At 27.8% G+C, this 23,554-nt stretch overlaps 1 protein-coding gene across 3 annotated transcripts in view; it reads right to left on the minus strand.

Annotated features, from left to right (window-relative positions):
• Positions 1–655: 655 nt before the first annotated feature.
• hook (hook microtubule tethering protein) overlaps positions 656–23,554 on the minus strand; it is a 51,354-nt gene continuing 28,455 nt past the window's right edge. The window contains exons 8-24 of one of the 3 annotated variants that reach the window (XR_010880279.1): positions 17,812–17,906; positions 17,582–17,661; positions 15,429–15,493; positions 15,272–15,355; positions 15,098–15,140; positions 6,806–6,891; positions 6,562–6,726; positions 6,409–6,478; positions 4,366–4,453; positions 4,145–4,285; positions 3,842–4,041; positions 3,668–3,768; positions 3,494–3,598; positions 2,730–2,801; positions 2,015–2,139; positions 1,459–1,582; positions 656–903 (exon numbers count right to left, since the gene is read on the minus strand). Coding sequence is in view for 2 of the 3 variants with exons in the window: in XM_067266621.1 (XP_067122722.1) it covers positions 882–903; positions 2,015–2,139; positions 2,730–2,801; positions 3,494–3,598; positions 3,668–3,768; positions 3,842–4,041; positions 4,145–4,285; positions 4,366–4,453; positions 6,409–6,478; positions 6,562–6,726; positions 6,806–6,891; positions 15,098–15,140; positions 15,272–15,355; positions 15,429–15,493; positions 17,582–17,661; positions 17,812–17,906 (1,542 nt within the window). In the remaining variant the exon portion in view is untranslated. Of the gene's footprint in view, positions 1,583–2,014; positions 2,140–2,729; positions 2,802–3,493; positions 3,599–3,667; positions 3,769–3,841; positions 4,042–4,144; positions 4,286–4,365; positions 4,454–6,408; positions 6,479–6,561; positions 6,727–6,805; positions 6,892–15,097; positions 15,141–15,271; positions 15,356–15,428; positions 15,494–17,581; positions 17,662–17,811; positions 17,907–23,554 lie in introns of all 3 variants that reach the window. The other 2 variants (XM_067266621.1, XM_067266622.1) reach the window with 2 other exon arrangements.

Below are 23,554 nucleotides of genomic sequence, written 5' to 3' on the forward strand. Positions count from 1 at the left end.
TATTTTAAAAAATTTCCATCATTAGCAGCTCGACACTGCAGATTTTGTCATTAGTATAAATTGAATAATTACATTTTTCATTCATTTAAACGGACTTTCTATTTAAAGGGGAATGTCCATAAATTACTTAACACTACTATTCAACTATCATCCCACCCCGTTGTAAGGCTCCGTAACGCACATCCACCCCAAAATTACGTAATGCACAGCCTCGACCAACCCCTCTCCAGTATGGACGTCATTTATGGATAGTTCCTAAAGTGTAAGAAATAATACACAGCACTGGGTAATGAACGCTGCATTTTATTAATTACATGTAGAACGTACAGAAACAGTATGGTTCATTATGCAACACTTCAGAAACAAAAAATGAATCATTCTGTAACCCAGGTAGAGACTAGTATCTAATAACATTTTTGTGAACCTTCCCACTCCCTTATAAAGATTATCTGCATACCCACCCACCACCGTTAAGTAACTTGTGGATAACCCATTTTTGTGTTATATGTTACTGTAATGATTAATATTCATATTTACATATTGTAGTTATTTATATCATGATTAAAGTATTATATAATGTTGTAAGTACAAAAAGTGCATGTATACCGTCGTAAATAATGTTTATTTTACTGTTAAAAAAAATTTCAAAAGATCATAAAAAGTAACCTATGCTTCATTTTATTGAGACTTTGTTACAATGATTTATAAACAAAGTATACACCACAGAAATAAAATATGCTGTATATACATACAGGGCATAAACATATTTTACAAGCGTTATAAGCGGGAAAAAATGACGTATACCCACAATTAGTATACAAAATATTCTGTACTCCCCCTTAAACTATTTACAGCTTCTTCAAAGGAAGACTGCGGAAAATTCATCGATAACGGTTCCAGATTCTAATTCGACAAAGAAAAAATTTTGTTACCATCATCATGAAAAACTTTTTTTACTTAATATCTAACTGTAGATACAGATTGTAGGCAAAATAAATTTAAAATATTTATCTACATACTCCATTAGTATCAAATATATACCTCACAGTCACCTTTTATTTTTAACATATAAAAAACAAATCACATAGTTTTTATTTGGTCCCATTTGTGTCGTTAGTCAGCGCACACTGCCGCCTTATACATTAAATATCATGTATATAAATTAAAAATCCCGGTAAGAACTGCAAATTTTGCATTTTGTCAACCTCATAACACAAGTTTGCTATCAATGTATGTACAAAAATGTAATTAAATGCTAAAAATTATCATCCATGCAAATGTGCTATCCTATAACAAAAACTAGGGACTATGATATGTTTACTAGGACTTGCACTTGCATGACACATTTAAATACAGAAAAAAAGAAAAAAATTAAGCATAAGCAAATTTGTTAATTTTGCTTAAATTATTTTCTATAATTTTTGGAACAAATGAAAAATAATTTATAAACAGTCATACAACAAAATATTTACTGACAACCAAAGAATGATTAGGAAGAATTTAATGGCATGCACAGGCATTTAAACACTTCACATAAAATGACTGCTGATGTCAGCATGCAAGTTAGTAGTCCAAGAATTCACTGAAACAAAAAAGCAATACATTAATATATGGTAAATGAGAATGCACTTAATTAAAAACAACTGCTATCTTGTCAACTGAAAATTAATAATAAATAAAGAACATCCTTAAACTGTATTAAACTTAATGATCAAATTGAGATGTTTTGGAAAACGATACACAATTAACTACAATCAAACTCTAGGATTATTTTTTATCTCAGTTTTACAACATATGTACAAAAAAGTCAATATTAAATTTCATGAAAAATCAAAAAAAGAACTCTTATACAATAACTCTAAAGAAAGATATTCATACAAGATCACTTTTAATTCATTCATTTTTCAAAGAAAAGTTTTAATGTCAAAAATGCATACAACTAACATTTATACAGCATTTATACAAATTGAACAGGACATTTAATTTTTGCAATATGTTTATTAGCATTTCTTACCTAGTGGCAACACCAGGTAAATTTAATCGTCTAGACGTAGCTTGCCTTTGTCTTGATAAGAAGGTCTGACTTGAGGTATTTTGCATTAGTCGTTCTTCAGCTGCTTTTCTTTGTTTGTTAGCTCCCTAGATTAATGAGAATTAAAAATATAAATGCATGACTTTTATCTTTTTCTCTAACATTTCACATTAAAGCAATGTTTGCTTTCTTTAAATATTGTTGAATATTATTTTATCTTATCTTAATATGTGATTTCAACTTACGTACTATTATAACAACTGAACTTCTTAACAAATACTGGATGAAATGTACTTCATCACAGAAGCAACCTTTAAAATCCAGTAATGCATGTCTATACAAAAGCTAACGCAAGCTGGACATTACACATGCTCAATCATCATCTCAATACGAGCATAATGTTCCATTCTCTATTTTAATTTTATGATTTTGAATTTAAATAACATTCGCTTCAGTTTTTTGTTCCGTTCCACTTGTATTTGGATTCTCATATGAACTTTGCCTAATGAAGACCCTGATGGGGTTGAAAACATTAGCTTTTGTATAGACATGCATTACTAGATTTTAAACGTTGTTTGTGTGATGAATTACATACTATTGTATATATGCTATTTTACATTTATATTATTTGTTTATTTGCTATAATGGAATGTAAATTGCAGAAGAAAAAACCACTGAAAATAGACATTTATCATACCAAATTATAGAATGCAGTGGTTATTAATCTTTCCTCCATTTCTCTCATTGTTCTTGCCATTTCTGCTTCTTTCTAAATAAGAATAAAATAAACTTAAGAGAATAAACTTTTTAATTTATTGTCAAAATTAAAAGTTAATCTGCTATTCCAGAGAATATTTCAGGATATTAACTTTTACATAAAAAAATTTCTTAGAAAAGCATTACAGACAGCTCTTCCGATTATGAAAATAAAAAAGTCTATAAAATCTATTACAAAATGGAAGGAGACTCTCCTCAATTGGAAAAGGTGAGTCCTTTGGAGCACAAATTAGATGGAAGTTTGGATGAAGTGTTGTCACATACCCAAGTATCTCTTTGCATAAAGAATGTTACAAATGTTTTTAGAAAATGCAGGAGATCAGAAGGGAGAAGAAGCAGAAAAAATTTCTTCCTATTATTTTTGAATATGTATTAAAATATAATAATTTATATGCAATTTGAAGTACTCAAGTTGCATCTTTTCATGTTTATTATAAAATTGGATGTATTAATGCACAGTTAAAAGTAATTTGGATTCAAATTATTGTTAAGTGCACAATATTAACTATTCTAAATAAATTTAAGTATATATACCAATATAGTAAATGATTATAATTTATGCCAAAGAATCTGCTGTATTATCAGGCCAAAATATGATAGATATTTTTGGAAAATCATTGGCATTAATAGTCAGGTTTGTGGATTTATTGATTATAATTTAGTTATTTGCAATTAATTTCTCACCTCTAGATTTGCTATAATTTTCTCTTTTTCTAACAATTGATTCTTTAATGCAATCACTTCAGAACCACTAGTTGTATTTTTTTTTGGATCCAAAGTCTTAATTACCTACAACAAAAATAAAATTTGAAAAATTTTTCACACTTTTTTTTTTTCAAACTACAATTGTAATTGTACATTTTTGGCTTTTTCCAAGTATTTTCTGTAACGTTCTTCCATTGCTCTCATTTCTTCTTCTTTTTTATTGAGAGATTCTTGAAGCTGATGAGTTTTTTGAACTGAAATGTAAAATTTTATAAATGGTTATAACAAGTTATATCAAAATTTGAATATTTTTTTAAAAACTTTTACCTGCACTATCAATTTGATTTTGTAATGTTTCAATAGTGATATTTTTCTTTTGTAATTCCATTTCTGTTTCTTTCAATTTTCTAATTGTGTTATTCAATTTGTGTCGCAGTTCTGTCCCTTCTTGGCTACTAACTGCTGAATGAGATTCTTGTAAATCTTGAATTTGACTCTGATATTCTAAAATCTTCTGATTTGCTAATCTATTTTAATAATTGAATATTAAAATTTTTATTAAATATTGTAAATAAATAACAAATTAAAAAAAATGAACAAATATAATTTTATTATAAAATACAGATGTACCTGTTTTCTGTTTCCAATTCACTTTGCCTCAGTCTTGAGTCATCCAACATACTTTGTAAAACTGCAACTTGCTGATCATCATTGCTATCCAATTTAAGTTTTAAAATTTTATTTTCATGTTGAAGACGAATTAATTTCTCTCTAGAAAATTAGATTTTATTCATTAGAAGAGAATAAAATATGCATTAAATAAATAAATATATATATATTTTAATATTTACTTAATTTCTGGAGGAACAGATTCTAAAAGTTCTGCTTCTGATAATAAACTAGATGGTTTTCCATTTTTATCACCATGCATTTCACTTTCTACAATATACAAAAATAGAAAATTGAATCATATCATTATATTTTAAAATGTATTATGCATACCATCTCAATTTCTTATTAATATAATGTTACATGATAGTCATTCCCAAATAAGAATCTAGTTTTTAAAGACATTTTTTTGAAGTCTTCCTTGAACTTACTTGTAAAGACACTGTGTATACGTAATAATTCCATCACAACTAGCATCTTACCAAGTTCATGGGGTTATGCAATATTTAAAATTCTAAGAACAATTCTGTTGATTTTTTTTTTCCTTCATGGAAGGAAAACTTTTTTCAAATTTGCTGTAAAAACTGATTATAGAGGGATTCTATTATCACATATTTCTGCTGTCTATATTCCACAGTGACTTATTTCAAAATAATTATTAACCAGAATTGCATTCATTGTTTTCAACATCTGCAAATCGAACCAAACAAGATTTATACTTAAATCTAGAGTTTATTTAGTGTGTTTCAAAATAGAAGTAAAGATATCTGATTTAGTGACTGATTTTGGAAATGCAACCTTTGAAACTCTGCTTCAGAATGATTCAATTCAATTTGTATATAACAGCTTTTGAGCTAGTTGAATGCTGTCAGCCAGCAATGTTTACAAATATACAAATGAATATAGATCTGTTAAGCTGGAATTTAGACTCAATTGTCACAATAAACTGTTTAAAACTCATTGAATGACAAGCTAAAATTGAGTAATGTATATTTGTTTACACTTTAAACATAACTGCTGTGTATACTTTGTAAGCATCCAAAATTCTAGCCTAAATCTATGGCAGAGTTTTAATGTGATATTCCTCAACAATATGAAAAACATGATCTGATCAGAATTTCAAATAGTTTATAGTATTTACTGATCTGGATCTGATGTCCATACCAAATTTGTTCAAGATCAAACAGATTCAGAGAAATTTATATAAAACCAATGATATTTGAGTATAAAGAAATGAGCTGTACTCACTCAGCTCAATTATTATGAAAAAGTAAAATAAAAGGGCATAAAGTTTTTGAAAGTATCTTACAGCTAAATATTACGACCAAGCCAATTAAGGTGCCATCGTACCACTCTGAGAACCTAGGATTAAAAATTCTTTAAGTACCATCTAAAATAACACTCCAGTAAGTCCTTGTCCTCATATAAAAACTAACATTTTTGGTACTTCTTCCTGGAACTTCATCAGGTCAACAGATTTTAGAATTGGAACATTTTTGATTATCTTCACATAAAAGATTTGCAAAGATAATCAAAAGAACTTTAACACATACTTTAAAGAATTTTTAATACTGTCACTCCAGTCTGAAAGAATTGTGCCCAGGACTAAATCCTGGCAATTGGAAATTTCCATTTGCCATGAGCAATCCTTCCTAATTATATTTAGTCCTGTCCATCACATCTAACCACCCCAATTGTGAGCTTGGCTGAATCCACAATGGGTATTAAAAAAGGAATTCTTAGAACCAATAGAACAGAAAGAGTAAAAAATTCTAACATTACAAATACCAATTAGTAACTACCAATATACTAGTAGTAATTTTTTCAATTATTTGTAATATAACTTATATTATTATTACAGTTCAAGTAAACTTCAAGATATTCTTTAAACATCCAATAATGGGTTAATGAGTATGCAATAGAAAAGCTTTTAAGTTTGGAAATAACCTCATACAAAGTAATTTTACTTATATTTTTATAAATAAAAATTATTTACTTAACTGTATTACTAAGGAATTTAATATATAAATTACTAATACTCAATGCTAAAAGATGTTATTTTAATCTAAATCTACTTTTTTCTGTTTATTATTCTGATATTAAAATAAATAAATAAACAATACAACAAACATGCAATAAAAAATAATTAAAAAATCTTAGAATATTAAATTTATCAAATTTATAATTTAACAAATAATTTTCCTAATAATTAAATATTATTTTACCATTTTTAAATTGTGTACATCGAAGATCTTCAATTGTTTCTTTCAATGAATCCCTCTCAGCAATCAATCTCTGAAAATTTAAAACAATGTTTATATTTAGAACCAACTAACTTATCTGGATAAAAAAACTATTCATAAAATTTAAATACTAACATCCTTTTCTTGTTGTATAGATACAAGTTTTTCTGAAAGTCTCTTATTTTCAAAATCTGCTTTATCAGCTTTCCTACTTTCTTCAGAAAATTTTGAATGAAGTTCTTGAAGTTGTTTTTTGTACATGTCAATCTGAGATTTCAGCATTCCAGCTCTTTTGACCTCCTGTATTAAGAAAAGTGTTCTTTTTATTTGTTTAGAAATGTATTTATTTCAAATTATTATAAAATTTCTCTCTATTAACCTCTTCTAATTCCATGTTCTGTTGTACATAAGATGTATTTTTGTCTTCCAGAAGTTTTACCTGACGTTTAAGATCACTCAAATCCTCTGAAATCAAACAATTATAAACTTTAAATGTCATATGAAATTTTGTTTACACCAATCTGAATATCTAAGCATTAAAATTAATACAAAGTATATCAAGTATTTTTTTCCCCTTCTCATTAATCTAATTACACATAAATAGATATTTCATATTAAAAATCCAACTTCTTGTATTAAAGAAGTCTTATAGACTCTTCATATTATTCATTTATTAAACCAGCTTAAATGATGACTTCAGCTTAAGCAACATAATATGAACAAAACCAACTAAATGTTGATTTGATTTAAATTTGAGAAAGTGAATCAGCTTAAGTTTGTTTATGATTCAAAATCATTACAAACATTTTCCGAGGTCCACTCTTACATTCAAAATATGGCAAAAGTAAACAAAAGAGTATCTAGTTCAATTGAGGAGAAACATATGGAAAATGTCCAGTGAAGAAATCTGCTTTGAAATTAAATTAAAAAATATAAAATCTTTTAAAATTTTTTATTTAATTTAAAAGAAAGCATTTTAAAATATGTATAAAAAATAATAAATTATACTCCAAATAAAGTTTGAAAATACCAGGATAGTGAATGTGCTTGAAAAACTTTCATGTTCAAAGTCATGCATATTTTTGAAAAGTCAGAAAAAACTGAATTAACTTATGATTTTTTTCTTCTGATTTAATCATAGATGGACACTATTCTTTAAATTGGAAGAGCAGATAATAAAAATAGGAAAATTGATTAACTATTATAAGTTAATGCATTATATAAAATTTATGAAATGCTGATTTAATCTGTTGATGTGATTTAAGCATGCATAAACAAAAATTTGCCCAACATAGAAATACATTCAAAATTCCAAAAGATATGTTCTTAATGTGTAATAACCAACTTAAATAAATTCTCGATTCATGTCAAATATAAAACAGTAATTTATTAACACAAAAATAAGGCAAAGTTAAGTAAAATTTGGAGCTAACAAGAGGAGGTTAGGATGTGGTCTTCAGTGATTTCAATAATATTGCTTGCATGGGTAAGCCTTGATAGGAACTTTTATTGAACAAAGAAAGAAAGCATGCTTCTCAAATATTTTCAAGAAAATCAAAGTTAAAAAATTACCAGCAATTTATGAGTAAGTTTTGCAGAACCTTTTATCAAAGACTGTGTGGTTTGGTGGCAGCATGGCTTAGTTTTTTAAACTTGAATCTTATTTTATAGTTTATGTCTTTATTATTCTTATGTTATAATTTCATTTTTACTTCCTGCTACTTTTATTAGCTGTGAAAAAAGAAATATACTTGTTTTAAATTAATGTCACCTCTTTGATTTCATATTGTTTATAAAAATTATTTACTGTCACATATAACAATTTGTTGTGATATTACAGTTCATTTTAATTAATAATTTTTTGAACTTAATTGTTTAAAATGTTGAATTATTCTTAATATTTTTATATTCCAAAATGTAAAACAAACTTTAATTTTTAACAGAGAGCAATTCTGAAAACAAAATTTTCAAGGAAGAAAAAATGAACATTTTTAATAGAAAATAAATAGACAAAACGTATAAACCCATGTAATTTTCAATAACTTTATATAAAAAATTGCATTAATTTAGAAAAAGTTGTTCATTCATTGAGACATGAACCAGAGATATAAATAAGAGTAAAGAATACGCTGCTGTCTAACCACATAGACTTTAACGAAAGGTTCTGCAAAAGTTACTGATAACTTACTCAGGATTTTTAACTTCAAATTTCTTGAAAACATTCAGAAGCGTGCTTTCTCCCTTTGTTCAGTAACGTTTTGTGGATAAGCCTTGATCCACAAAACATTAGTGAAATCTCTTAGGACAACTTGTAAACTCCCTTTGTAAGATTTATACATACTGTATGAAAATATATCTTTTTAAAATATTAACTGAAAATTACTTATATATTATTTACATTTCTACTATACAAGTGCCAATCGCTGATTTTTTTGTTGCTGTAACTAGAGACTAACTTCAAACAATCTTTTAAAAACCTTCCATAAACTTGCATAGTAATCTAATTTTTAATTTTACACAAGCAATAAAATTTCTTGTTTTTTTACATTAAAGATCATATCTTAAAATCACTCAAACTTACACCAGAATAAATTATCATCACATTTTTTATGTTCAGACAATTAATGCAGACACTTATGGTTGCAGATACTTTTTAAAAACAAAATTTCATGACTAACTTTTAAAATTTTTCCTTAATATTAACTTTACATTTTTATTAAAAACATATAATAATAATATTTTTAAATTGATATTAATTGAAAAATTACTATAAAATGGAAGTGTGTGTTGCAAAACATACAAAATGGAATTTGGCCCAAACTCCTAATATAATATATTAATAGTCATATTTAAATTTTTATTAAAACATTGCATTTTATAAATGACGTATTGGTTAGGATAACATATAAATTTGAGGGAGCTCTAAATAATCTAATATGAATAAAAACATTTTTAGAAATAGTTCTCTCTCTTGCAACCCCCACACCCTCAATTTGAGGATGGGTGTTAATGAATTGGTCTAAAAATTAAAACAAAGTGAAAAAAAATGATAAATAATTGTAATAGAGATGGGCAAATACTATCTGCAAGTAATGGGAATACTAGGAAACATCCAAGATTCAAAATTTCAATTATTACATGTTGATAAAAATAAATTCGAATATTACAAATACCTTCTATATCACTCCATAAGTACAGTCACAATGGGGGATCCAGAAGTATTCAAAGGGAAAATAACTCAAAAGTTAAAAATATTTGAATAATTAATAATTACCTTTTATTAACAAGTATGCAATGATTGTATTGCAGATGATCCGGTAAATCATATTTGCTGAGGTAAATGTTTTTAAATACAACGTATAAAAGTTCAAACAAATAAATTTTTTTTTTGTGTCAATGGTCCCCTTGTATCTACCACTGCATATAGACAGTGCTTCTTCAGCACTTCTGGTTTAATTTGTGACAAGAAAAGAAACAGACTAAATCCTGAATATTTTTGAATTTCTGTTTTCTTACATAAAAATTTGCAATAGATGAGAATGAGGACAAATACAGTATTAGTTAATCTATTATAGTTCTGATAAGAGTAACTAAAAAAAAAATATTTTAAAATTCAATGACAAAATGAAAAGTTTGAAGTTTCATTTCTTAAAATTTAGTAAATTGTTTTTATGTTTTGTTTTACTTTATTAACATATTGGAATAAATAAAACAAATTAATAATAAAATATTAAATAAATTATATAAGGTAATTAAGTTCTATAGGTATTTAGAGTTTTTGAGTATTTGAGACAATCAATATTCAATATATGTTTAATGTTAGAATTTGAGAAAAATGATATTTATGTATCACTAAATTGTAATTTAAACTATAAAGTTCATAATTTTTCTAAGTAATAGCTTTATACCTAATACTTAAGTACAAATCCAGGTTTCAGACATTTAGCACTAATTAAATTAATAGAAGCAATATTGAAAATATGCCATTCATATAACAAATAAGTTTCCAATTAATTTTTTTTAGTTTAAAACTTTTTAAAATTAGGGAAATTTATTACGGAACAATTTTAATAAAAATTTATAAAGATAATACTTTTGTAAAAGATTTATTAATGAATAACAAATTATAAATGCTATTTTTCTCCTTATGGAAGTCATACAGTTTTACAGCTTCAGTTAATAACAGATTAAATTATTTTATTTTAAATTTAAATAATTAAGTAATTCTAAAAAACATTTTGTTCTAATTATTAATTAACTAGAATAATAATTTGTTCTTATTTAACTGTTAATCAATTAAAAAAAATGTTTTCATAACTGATGTTTTAAAAATTGAAAATGAATATATTGATAATTCATTTGAAAGAACATTCAACTAAAAACAAAATAACAGATTAGCAAACATTTTCTATAATTTAATCATTTTGTGTGTACTACATGAAAAATCATGAATGAGCAATCTTTTAAGTGGGTATCCATAGATATGGGTACACAGTTACCCCATTACCTGGAAATAAGCTTTATATGTAACACTTGGATACAAAAAGATACCAGATGTTCAGCACTAATTAATAGAACAATATATGAAAATATGCCAATCATGTAATTTTCTCTGAAAGCAATTCAAATAACAGAAGGTCAAGTACAAAACATTCATCTGCAACAAAAAATATTCAGAAAAAATAAACTCAATTCATTTCTGAACAAAAATGTTTATCATTTAATAAATAAAATTTACATCTATTTTAGAATTATAGCTTCATATTATTACAATAAATAAAAATAATTATTACAATAATAAATATATAAATAAATGGTTTGCTGTATATGTAGATGATATGACGAATTTAGTCTCTGTAATCCAAATTATTCTTGGTAGACCAATCTCACAGCAATCTTATTGGCAAATTGAATTTGTTTTGTAAAGACTACGTCATATGCATTTCGGGCTGGTCTAATATTTTCCAGTCCCTCTTCAGTGCTAAAACAATAACAAAGAACGTAAAATGTTTAACTAAAACACGACATAGATGTATAGTTACACCAAAACTACAAACTTCGAAGAAAAACTTACAATAAACGTTGGTGGTAATTACAATGATATTGCCATGGGTAGGGATAGTTAACCTTGCACACATTTACAGGTATCCTAAAATTACAATTATCTTTTTTGTACATAACAAATATAAGGCTAATCCAAGTAATATTTTAAACAACACTTATACTTACAAGTTTAAGAAACTGTTTCCACACACGTGTATAATAAACATGCTAAAAACATCCAATTATTAAAAAAAATTTTTTGACAAACAATTGTATAGATATTTCCAAAGTACCATAAATTTTCGACATTATTAGCATCAGTATACTACAATCAACACTTCACAACAGTAATCAAGTGATGACGTCTTAATACTTATCAATTTATTTTATCCCAGCGCCATCTATCAGATTATACCAGCTATAATTTATTTCCATCCCTTTCGACTGATTAATTAAATTATTATTATTTTGTTTTCTAATTTCTATATGTTCCTTAAATTTCCTTTTATACATGTCTTTTTCAATATGTAAAATTTTTACATTGTTTCTATTAATATTACAATTATTACTATTAATAAAATAAAATAATCAACCATTCCAACTTCAGCAAAAATTCTTTAATCCTAAGAACGTTTTCAAACGCATTAAGCGTCCATCTTCAGTTACATCTTTAAATTAAATATGAAATTCGAACAAATATTACATAAATTAACGGTACGATTACAATAAATAAATAAATACATAAAAAATAAAAATAAAATAAAATAAACAGGATTATCGTAATTTACAAAATTATGTCAATATTTCATCAACAAATAAAAATAAAATAAAAATAAAACAAAAAATAAAAACGAAACAAAAAACCAACGTGCGGTTTAAACCAATCACGGATTATCGCAGTATTTCTTTACAAATGCCTTCATCCGTCATTAAAGATTTAAAACAATATCAGCTCTAGGATTTATCGTACTTCTATGTTTAGCCCAAATCATCGCACAAAGATTTCCAAGCTGTGGAAAGCCCATCAGCGTCCCTATAATTAATGCATTGCGTACTTCTCTGCGCTCTGTGGATTTCCAATTTTTCGAAAAACTTTATTGCGTGTCTCGATCTAGTAGCCCTGATGATAGAGGCTTGGTCCCAAAAGACCGTGATGCCTTGCTGCTTAGCATAACTGGCCAGGACGGTACTATCAACTGATTTTTCCACCGATCGCTTGTGTTCATTAATCCTCTTTTTTAAATTTCTCAAATTTTTTTTGCCAATATTAAGAACGCTGCAAAGTACCACACCCAGATCTTGGAATTAGCGGACTTGATATGTCACACATCTTTCTTTGGCTTCGAGGACAAAACTTATATACAGGGGCGAGGAGTACCGATGGGTAGCCCTATGTCTTATATACTCTGCGAATTGGTACTCCGCAAGCTAGAAAGCAGTATTCTCCCGATAGTAGGGGATGATATTTTATTATACGTGAGATACGTGGACGACATCTTTATCGTGTGGAAGGACAATCGCAACATCAAAAAGTTTATAGGTTTAATGAATCAAAACCCCTATGGTTTAACTCTAGAGTTGGATCAGCAAAGTTATAACAGTGTTAATTTCTTGGATCTCACTATAACATGTGTAGGAGGGGAAATCCACACGAATGTCTATCAGAAACCGACATCAGTCCCAATCGTTATCCCTAGGAACTCCGCAGACCTGGGGCATATCAAGATGGCAGTATTTCGCTCGTGGATACAGAGAGCGCACACACACTGCACCAATGTTTTAGATACAATTAAAGAGCTACAATACATCCGAACAACGGCTTTGCAACATGGCTACAGAACAGAAAAAATAGATGCTCTCATCAAGAAAGACCATAACCGAACGCGTGGGAGGAGTAGAAACCAACCAAGAGAGAAAGTGATCCTCGATTACATTCCTTTTCTTAAGCCGTTAGTTAAAAGGATTTCCAAGAGTAGGAATTTGCAGGTTATTTATCGACGTAATCCGACCATATACAAGCTTTTAAGGAATGATAAGATGAAGTATGAGCGTAACTCACTAACAGGAATTTATTCGATACCATTAAGGGATCATAGGTTCGATTCTAAATTAGTATATATAGGGGCAACTTTGAGAAATTTAAAAAAGAGGATTAATGAACACAAGCGATCGGTGGAAAAATCAGTTGATAGTACCGTCCTGGCCAGTTATGCTAAGCAGCAAGGCATCACGGTCTTTTGGGACCAAGCCTCTATCATCAGGGCTACTAGATCGAGACACGCAATAAAGTTTTTCGAAAAATTGGAAATCCACAGAGCGCAGAGAAGTACGCAATGCATTAATTATAGGGACGCTGATGGGCTTTCCACAGCTTGGAAATCTTTGTGCGATGATTTGGGCTAAACATAGAAGTACGATAAATCCTAGAGCTGATATTGTTTTAAATCTTTAATGACGGATGAAGGCATTTGTAAAGAAATACTGCGATAATCCGTGATTGGTTTAAACCGCACGTTGGTTTTTTGTTTCGTTTTTATTTTTTGTTTTATTTTTATTTTATTTTTATTTGTTGGTGAAATATTGACATAATTTTGTAAATTACGATAATCCTGTTTATTTTATTTTATTTTTATTTTTTATGTATTTATTTATTTATTGTAATCGTACCGTTAATTTACGTAATATTTGTTCGAATTTCATATTTAATTTAAAGATGTAACTGAAGATGGACGCTTAATGCGTTTGAAAACGTTCTTAGGATTAAAGAATTTTTGCTGAAGTTGGAATGGTTGATTATTTTATTTTATTAATAGTAATAATTGTAATATTAATAGAAACAATGTAAAAATTTTACATATTGAAAAAGACATGTATAAAAGGAAATTTAAGGAACATATAGAAATTAGAAAACAAAATAATAATAATTTAATTAATCAGTCAAAAGGGATGGAAATAAATTATAGCTGGTATAATCTGATAGATGGCGCTGGGATAAAATAAATTGATAAGTATTAAGACGTCATCACTTGATTACTGTTGTGAAGTGTTGATTGTAGTATACTGATGCTAATAATGTCGAAAATTTATGGTACTTTGGAAATATCTATACAATTGTTTGTCAAAAAATTTTTTTTAATAATTGGATGTTTTTAGCATGTTTATTATACACGTGTGTGGAAACAGTTTCTTAAACTTGTAAGTATAAGTGTTGTTTAAAATATTACTTGGATTAGCCTTATATTTGTTATGTACAAAAAAGATAATTGTAATTTTAGGATACCTGTAAATGTGTGCAAGGTTAACTATCCCTACCCATGGCAATATCATTGTAATTACCACCAACGTTTATTGTAAGTTTTTCTTCGAAGTTTGTAGTTTTGGTGTAACTATACATCTATGTCGTGTTTTAGTTAAACATTTTACGTTCTTTGTTATTGTTTTAGCACTGAAGAGGGACTGGAAAATATTAGACCAGCCCGAAATGCATATGACGTAGTCTTTACAAAACAAATTCAATTTGCCAATAAGATTGCTGTGAGATTGGTCTACCAAGAATAATTTGGATTACAGAGACTAAATTCGTCATATCATCTACAATAATAAACTTAAATTTTCAAACTCTTCTTACCTAATTTTTTCTTGAAAGACTCAATTGTTGTTTCATATTTTTCCTGAAATAAAAATTATAATATTGAAAATATACTTTTAAGTTCCATACATGTATTAAATAATTTTATTAATAAAGTTTAGTTATTTTTAAATTATAAATATTTTTTTATTTTTCAATATGCGGCACACTTACAACTTTATCAGATGTATGCCTTAGTACATCTAATTCATCTTTCAAAATTCGAGCTTCTTCAGCTAGTTTTTGCAAATCATCATTCTGAATAAAAAATAGTTAGAAATAAGTGGCTTTATAAAATTAAAATTTTATTGTTCTTAATAAATATACTAACCTTTTGACTAAGTTCAAGTATTTCTTTCTCTTGTAATTCTGATTTCATTTTATATTCATCTCTTGCTATAAAAGAAAATTAAAATAACAAAGTATATAATTAAATTAACTATTAATAAACATACTAAAAAAGGAAAAACCCAATTTCAAATAGGAAAAATATATTTAATAAACCAAATAACTACCACTGGATTACATTTGAACTCTAGTATATCTAATTAATGATTAAATAAAGTAATTTGGCTGAAAAGTAGGTGGTTAGATTGCTTACTCTTCAACTAATTCTAATTCAATAATAATAATTAACCATATTATAGCACAAATATAATCTGGCAATATTTATTTAATTTACTGAATTATTCAAGTTGTTTGAATATACTTATAAAAGAAAATATACTTAATCTAAGATGCAACTAAGCTAATATTTTTCAGTAATATATTTTTATATTACTAAATAACACATGTTCAATATCATAAAATTAAAACATCTTTTATTTATGGATCTTTTTCCTATAGATAATATATATATAAATCATCTGTTTAAAGTTTATATATCCAATTATTATTTATTAAAATCACTAATGTCCTAAGAAAAGACAACTGTCCGTTGGTGTTATATTGTCTTTAATAACAAAAACTTGCTAATACTTTTGACATTGTAAGACACTGAAAAGTTTTTGTATCTGTGTATATTCTACTTTGAACTACAGAGCATGAAGACAACATTCATAGTGTTGAAAGTGCAAGCAAATTATTGATGTCCATATTCATGATCTGATATGTTTACTGATAAAGTTAAATTGACAGTAGTCACATTTTAATTAAGAAGTTAAATCTAAGTTAAATCTAAGTTAAATCTAAGTTAGATCTAAAATTATTATTTTTTTTGTATTTGCCAAAATTGTTGAACTTTTGAATTTATCAACTCAAGAATTAATTAGTTTACGCTGTACTGATTTTCAGATTAGATTAAAATTTCTTTGTAATGTATGTTGTAAGTTATTGAGTGATTCAACTTAGAGAGGAAAATAAAATCAGATTTGAAGAGGAGCTATAATAAAACTTTATTTTTTTATAATTTGAACAAAAGTAAAGTCTCTTTTATAGAAAATAACAACATAATATAATAAAATCTGCTTATTATAATCACAGGTATTGTCATCAGTCATTTAATGTTATGTTTTAAGATATGCTAATTCTGTTAAAATACACAAAATATTTCTTAATTAGATTTCCATTTTAGTTATCATTATTTACAGGTGAATAAGTATTTTAACTTGTTATATTGCATCAGTAACCATTGCAATTTGTGACTGATAACACAACTGTTATGTCTTGCTTTAAATGTTAATTATTAGCTAAAAGCATAACAGTTTAAATTGCTGGAATTCCTTACTTCAATTATAACTATGTAATTTTATGCATGAATTACTAGTAATTAATAATTATAATATATCTATAATTTATACATTAGTTGTCTTAATATGTCGTTTTAATGTCAACAGTCAACAAAACCAGAATTTTCACTAATTGTAATCTTATTTACTAACACTGATTAATGTTATCAATATAAGCAAGTCCCAGTGATTACAACGATAGATTCAACAATAATATAATAAGTTAAACAAAAACAAGGTATTTTATATTAAATATATATAGAGTCTGATGCAATTGTAAAAGTAAATGATCAAGTAACAAAACAGTTATATAATTGTTATGAAAACTTCAAAATGCTACAAAAGAAAGAATGAAAAACTTGATACTGTATATGTAAAATAATTACTATAATCACATCATACAACTTGATAAAAAAATTATTCAGTGGAAACTACAAAATTGTAACAGTGGCCCATTAATATGTAAAAGCTAATTACAATAAATTAAAATTTAGATACAAACTTCACTAGTATGCCTTTTTTTACACTTTCTACAAATGTTAAAAACAAAACAGTTCCTATTTGTCTGCTTGAAATTTTGAATTGAATCTATCAGCTTTATGGATTAGCTAGAAGTTTGAAATTAAGTATATAATTTCACATGTTGAATATCAATTTTATTTTAACCAACAATTAAAATCTAATTCTAACATATTCAAAGTGATACATATGGTATAAATCATGTTTTGTATGTTCAATATACATTCAATTTACATACCTGTTTCTAACTTATATAATTCATCTTGCATTACTTCTAATTTATGTTGCATCTGTTGAAATCTTTTTCCTGTTAAAGTGCTGTTATAATTTTAATAGTACATTAATTAAATAATCTGACTACATTTTAAAATTTAAATTCATGTAATAATTCTAAATAATGATACTTTTGAATAAGGAAAATACAAGAAATTATATTTATTGATGTTTTAAAAGTTGTGAAATTTTTACCTTGGGTCTTCTAAACTTTCAATATGGTTTAATCTTTCTAATAATTTGTCATTTTCTGCAAGTAAACTAGCCTTTTCTTCTTGCAATATAGCAACCTATTAGAAAAGAATTTAATGAAAGCATCAGAAATGTTAGCTAATTTATGAACAATATACAAATACAAGATGGAAAGTAGAAAATTATGAGTATATTAATTTCTGTATCTGTGTACAATGTAAGGTTTTATTGCTTTTATATGTGTAATTAATGATTTATTACAGAATATGAAACTATTAAAAAAAATGTGGTCAGTCTGTACTGAACATATTATAAGATAAAACAGGTTTGAAACTGAAATAAACTGCAAACTAAATTTAGCATTATTAGTGCATTCAAGAAAATATTTTTCTAAACTATGTATTTAACAAAATTTAAACTTATGTCATCAAGATTATATTATCATAAAAAAAGTCAAAAACACCTTTCTTTTCCTGAAACACTCATGAGATAACTATATTGAATAGAAAAACCTATTTTAAATTAAAGCAAAAATGACAGCTTTTATAAGACAACTTTTTTTTCGAGCACGAAAGAAAGTAAAAATGTAATTTCTGTATGCTGGGGACATATTTTGTACTAGATGGCATTATGTGTTTAAATAAAACTATACTTGCTTACTGAAGAGACAATATCTTAAAATAAAATAAACAACCATTCAAACTTCAGCAAAAATTCTTTAATCTTAAGAACGTTTTCAAACGCATTAAGCGTCCATCTTCAGTTACTTCTTTAAATTAAATATGAAATTCGAACAAATATTATGTAAATTAACGGTACGATTACAATAAATAAATAAATAATAAATAAATAAAATAAAATAAAATAAACAGGATTATCGTAATTTACAAAATTATGCCAATATTTCATAAACAAATAAGAATAAAATAAAAATAAAACAAAAAAACAAAAATAAAAACAAAACAAAAAAATCAACATGAGGTTTAAATCAATTACAGATTATCGCAGTATTTTTTTTCTACAGGGGCAAGAAGTACCGATGGGTAGCCCTATGTCTTATATACTCTGCGAATTGGTACTCCACAATCTAGAAAGCAGTATTCTCCCGATAGTAGAGCATGAATTTTATTATACGTGAGATACGTGGACAACATCTTTATCTGTGGAAGGACAATCACAACATCAAAAAGTTTATAGATTTCATGAATCAAAACCCCTATGGTTTAACTCTAGAGTTGGATCAGCAAAGTTATAACAGTGTTAATTTCTTGGATCTCACTATAACATGTGTAGGAGGGGAAATCCACACGAATGTCTATCGCAAATCGACATCATTCCCAATCGTTATCCCTAGGAACTCCACAGACCCTGGGCATATCAAGATGGCAGTATTTCGCTCGTGGATACAGAGAGCACACACACACACTGCACAGATGTTTGGATACAATTAAAGAACTACAATACATCCGAACAACGGCTTTGCAACATGGCTACAGAACAAAAAAAATAGATGCTCTCATCAAGAAGGACCATAACCGAACACATGGGAGGAATAGAAACCAACCAAGAGAAAAAGTGATCCTCGATTACATTCCTTTTCTTAAGCCATTGGTTAAGAGGATTTCCAGGAGTAGGAATTTGCAAACTATTTATCGACGCAATCCGACTATATACAAGCTTTTAAGGAATGATAAGATGAAGTATGAGCGTAACTCCCTAACAGGAATTTATTCGATACCATTAAGGGATCATAGGTTCAATTCTAAATTAGTATATAGGGGCAACATTGAGAAATTTAAAAAAGAGGATTAATGAACACAAGCGGTCGGTGGAAAAATCGGTTGATAGTACGGTCCTGGCCAATTATGCTAAGCAGCAGGGCATCACGGTCTTTTGGGACCAAGCCTCTATCATCAGGTCTACTAAATCGAAACACGCAATAAAGTTTTTTGAAAAATTGGAAATCCACAGAGCGCAGAGAAGTACGCAATGCATTAATTATAGGGACGCTGATGGGCTTTCCACGGCTTGGAAATCTTTGAGCGATGATTTGGACTAATCATAGAAGTACGATAATCCTAGAGCTGATGTTGGTCTTGTTTTATGTTGTTGGGCTTTCTAGCCCTTAGAGGTCTTTAACTGACAGATGAGAGTAATTGTAAAAAAATACTGCGATAATCCGTGATTGATTTAAACCTCATGTTGATTTTTTGTTTCGTTTTTATTTTTTTGTTTTATTTTTATTTTTTGTTTTTTTGTTTTATTTTTATTTTTTGTTTTTTTGTTTTATTTTTATTTTTATTTTATTCTTATTTGTTTATGAAATATTGGCATAATTTTGTAAATTACGATAATCCTGTTTATTTTATTTTATTTTTATTTATTTATTTATTGTAATCGTACCATTAATTTACGTAATATTTGTTTGAATTTAATATTTGTTCGAATTTCATATTTGATTTAAAGAAGTAACTGAAGATGGACACTTAATGCATTTGAAAACGTTCTTAAGATTAAAGAATTTTTGCTGAAGTTTGAATGGTTGTTTATTTTATTTTAAGATTATGTGTTTTTCATTCTCTTTGTTACATGTTACTCTCATCCACTACATCTGTGTATTGTGTTGTCTCCTTGTGTTCAGTTTTCCTTTGTATTACCTGTGACTATATTTCAGTGTACACAATTAAAATATTTAGACCTAGAAGATTTGTTTATTTGCTATTATCTGACAGGTTATGAGCCCAGAATTGCTTACCAGGGAAGAACATCTAGTATAAGAAATAGACAGCTAGATGGCCAAGCAGTCAAGGTGGCAGCGTACCGCTCTGGGGATCTGAGATTGAATCCGGACAGGTCGAAAAATCCCCAGGAATTTTTTGGGAGGTGGTCCATCTGGATATGTCGACCCCCCTCCCTCACCACTCGGTGACCCCATTGTGGGCCTGGCCAAACCCATAATGGGTTTGCTAAAAAGAGGCCTTCTTAGTGCCCACAGGGCAGAAAGAGTTAAAAAAAAAAGTATAAAAAATAAGTAAACAGATCCATTGTCTACTACAGTATCGTGAGTCCTAGTGAATTCTCAAATAGTGAGAAGTTTAACAAGGACAATTATGAACTTTGGAAAATACACATGAAAAGTGTTCTTGTTTATAATAATGATCTCTGGCAATAAATTGACAGTACTGAAATAAATCCATAAAAAAGCCTAAAGTGGATCAAGCAAGATACAAAGGCATTGGCACTAATAAATCTAAGCTGTAGTATTGGACAGTTAAACCTTGTGAAAAATGCCAAAATGTCCAAGGAAACATGTGACCAACTTAAGGCAATATTCCATTCATTATGCCTGTTAGAAAGGCAACATTGTACTGTACAAAGTTATTACAAATGGAAAAAGGGCAGAATATGAAAATTATGCTATACATAAAAGAATTCAATACTGATGATGATCAACTAAAGAAAGTGGGAATAGAAATCTCAGAAGATATTATTGATTATCCTTCTTGGATCATTACCAGATAAATATAAAAATTTTAGTATAGCCCTATAGTAATCTTATGACATACCATTGTGCAAAAACCTTAAAGTAAAATTTAAAGAAAAGGAAGCGAGACAGAGGGAATTCATTACAAAGCTAAATGAAAACAAGAGAAATAATGCATTGTTTTCAAAGGGAAATTCTGACAACAGAAAGCAGTAATGAATAAATTCAAGGGATAGTAGTACAAGATTCAGAGGTCAAAGATTTGATGGAAGGTGCTGCAACTGCAGTAAAAATGGCCATATCAGTAGAAACTGTAAATCACAAATAAAACACACAGACATAAAAATTATTAGCAGTATCCTTACTATAATTGCATGCAACATAGAATTCACAAATGGATAAAAAAAAAGTGGTATCTAGTTAGTAGTGTGACAAGATGTGTAATGACCAATATAAATTTTTAACCCTAGATCAAATCAAATAGTCTAAAGTATATACTGCCACATAGGTTTTGTGCAAACAGTTGGTATAGGTGATGTGAGTCTTAATTTAAAAGTAAATCAACAAACAATAAATTCTGTGAAATTACAAAATTTATTGTATCTACCAGAATTGTACCACAACCTTTTATTGGTATCAAGTGTCACTGACAAGGGATATATAGCTGTGTTTAAGGAGAATTATGTGATTATGTGATTGTCAATTGTAAAGATGGTACTATGATATTAACAGCAACAAAATGCATTCACCTATATATTGTCAATGAAGTAAGAGATCAAGCAATGATTTCAACAAAAACCACTGACAAAAATCTATTAAAATGGCACAAGACATATGCACACACAAACATTAAACAATGACCAAACAAAAATGAAAAAGGAATAACTGGTTGTAAATATGAACTTTTCAATGAATGCAAAAGAATTCAACTATGAAATATGCTTTAGATCCAAAATACATATTCAATCATTCAAGAAGTTGCATCACTGAAAGAGATTTTGGAGAGAGAGAAGTTGCATTCCGATATACAGGGTTCCTACTCAAATTTTTGTTTTAAATTCCATGACTTTCCCTGATCAACTTTGTACAAATTCCCTGACTCTCACATCCCTTACAGCACTGATTCTCAAAGTGGGAGTAATGAAAATATTTGGGGGGGTCACAGAAAAATTGATGCCAGATCAATTTTTTTTTCAAATATTTTATAAATTTACTATGGATTCTTGTTTAGAAAGAGTAGAAATAAAAAATATATAAAATAATTTTTACTTAAATAAATTGCACATATAAATAATAAAAACAATATAAATATTTTAATACGAGCCTCAATATAACATTCAAAAATTTGTGCGCTATTGAGGAATCCCCCAAGCTTCCTCTCTGCCTAAACTATGATAGAACAAAGTTGTCATTTGGAACAGTGTTCACTAGCAGTGCTGCGTCTGTTGAAAAGTCAAGTTAGAAGTACAGCAAGCGTCAATTATCAGAATACCAATCAACCGAAAACGTTTCAGTCAGCAAATTCAAATTTCCGCTAGTGCTGTGGCGCTGCAATACTTGACTATGTCTTGGGCTACTCCAATATTATTTTTGTTGATATGCGTGTTATAGCTGGCAGCAGTGGAACAACCATGAGAGGGTACTTAAGGATGCACCAGTATTTGGATGAGGCTTTATTCCCATCATGAGTGGTAAGTTTAGCTTGTTTTTCTGAGGACTGTGTATCGTGCTGAATCAGAATGTTTTTTGAGACTAGATTAACTTCCAAAATATAATTTTTTGTTTTTATATTTTTAAATATATTTATGTTGTTTTACAAAATAAAAAAAATTTCAATGATACAATAGCCACAATTATTTTTTTCAAAAATGTAACTTTCATCACGTTTAACATTGACAAAAATTCAACATGGCATGACACACAACAGAGAAAAATTTCAATGTGGGGTAAGTTAAATTAACAGATTACATATATCTACAGTTATTACGCACAATTTTTATGCAAGAAATAATTTTTAATGATACAGTAACCACGATTATTATTATTTTTTTAAATTTCGTTAGGCTTAACATTGACAAAAATTCAATGCGAAGCAACATGCAATGGAGAAAAATTTCAACATGGGATAGATTGATTAAACAAAAAAAATTAACTCTTTCTCAATTTAAATTAACCCCCCTCCAGGATGTTTTCCTACACATATCCATTCTTCAGGAGTTCTTTGAAATTTTTAAGTGCAAAAAGGGGGTCATGGACCAAAAA

The sequence above is a fragment of the Centruroides vittatus genome, unplaced genomic scaffold (assembly GCF_030686945.1).
Source record: "Centruroides vittatus isolate TY-2023 unplaced genomic scaffold, ASM3068694v2 contig_2787, whole genome shotgun sequence".
In the NCBI taxonomy this organism is placed as follows: Eukaryota; Metazoa; Arthropoda; class Arachnida; order Scorpiones; family Buthidae; genus Centruroides; species Centruroides vittatus.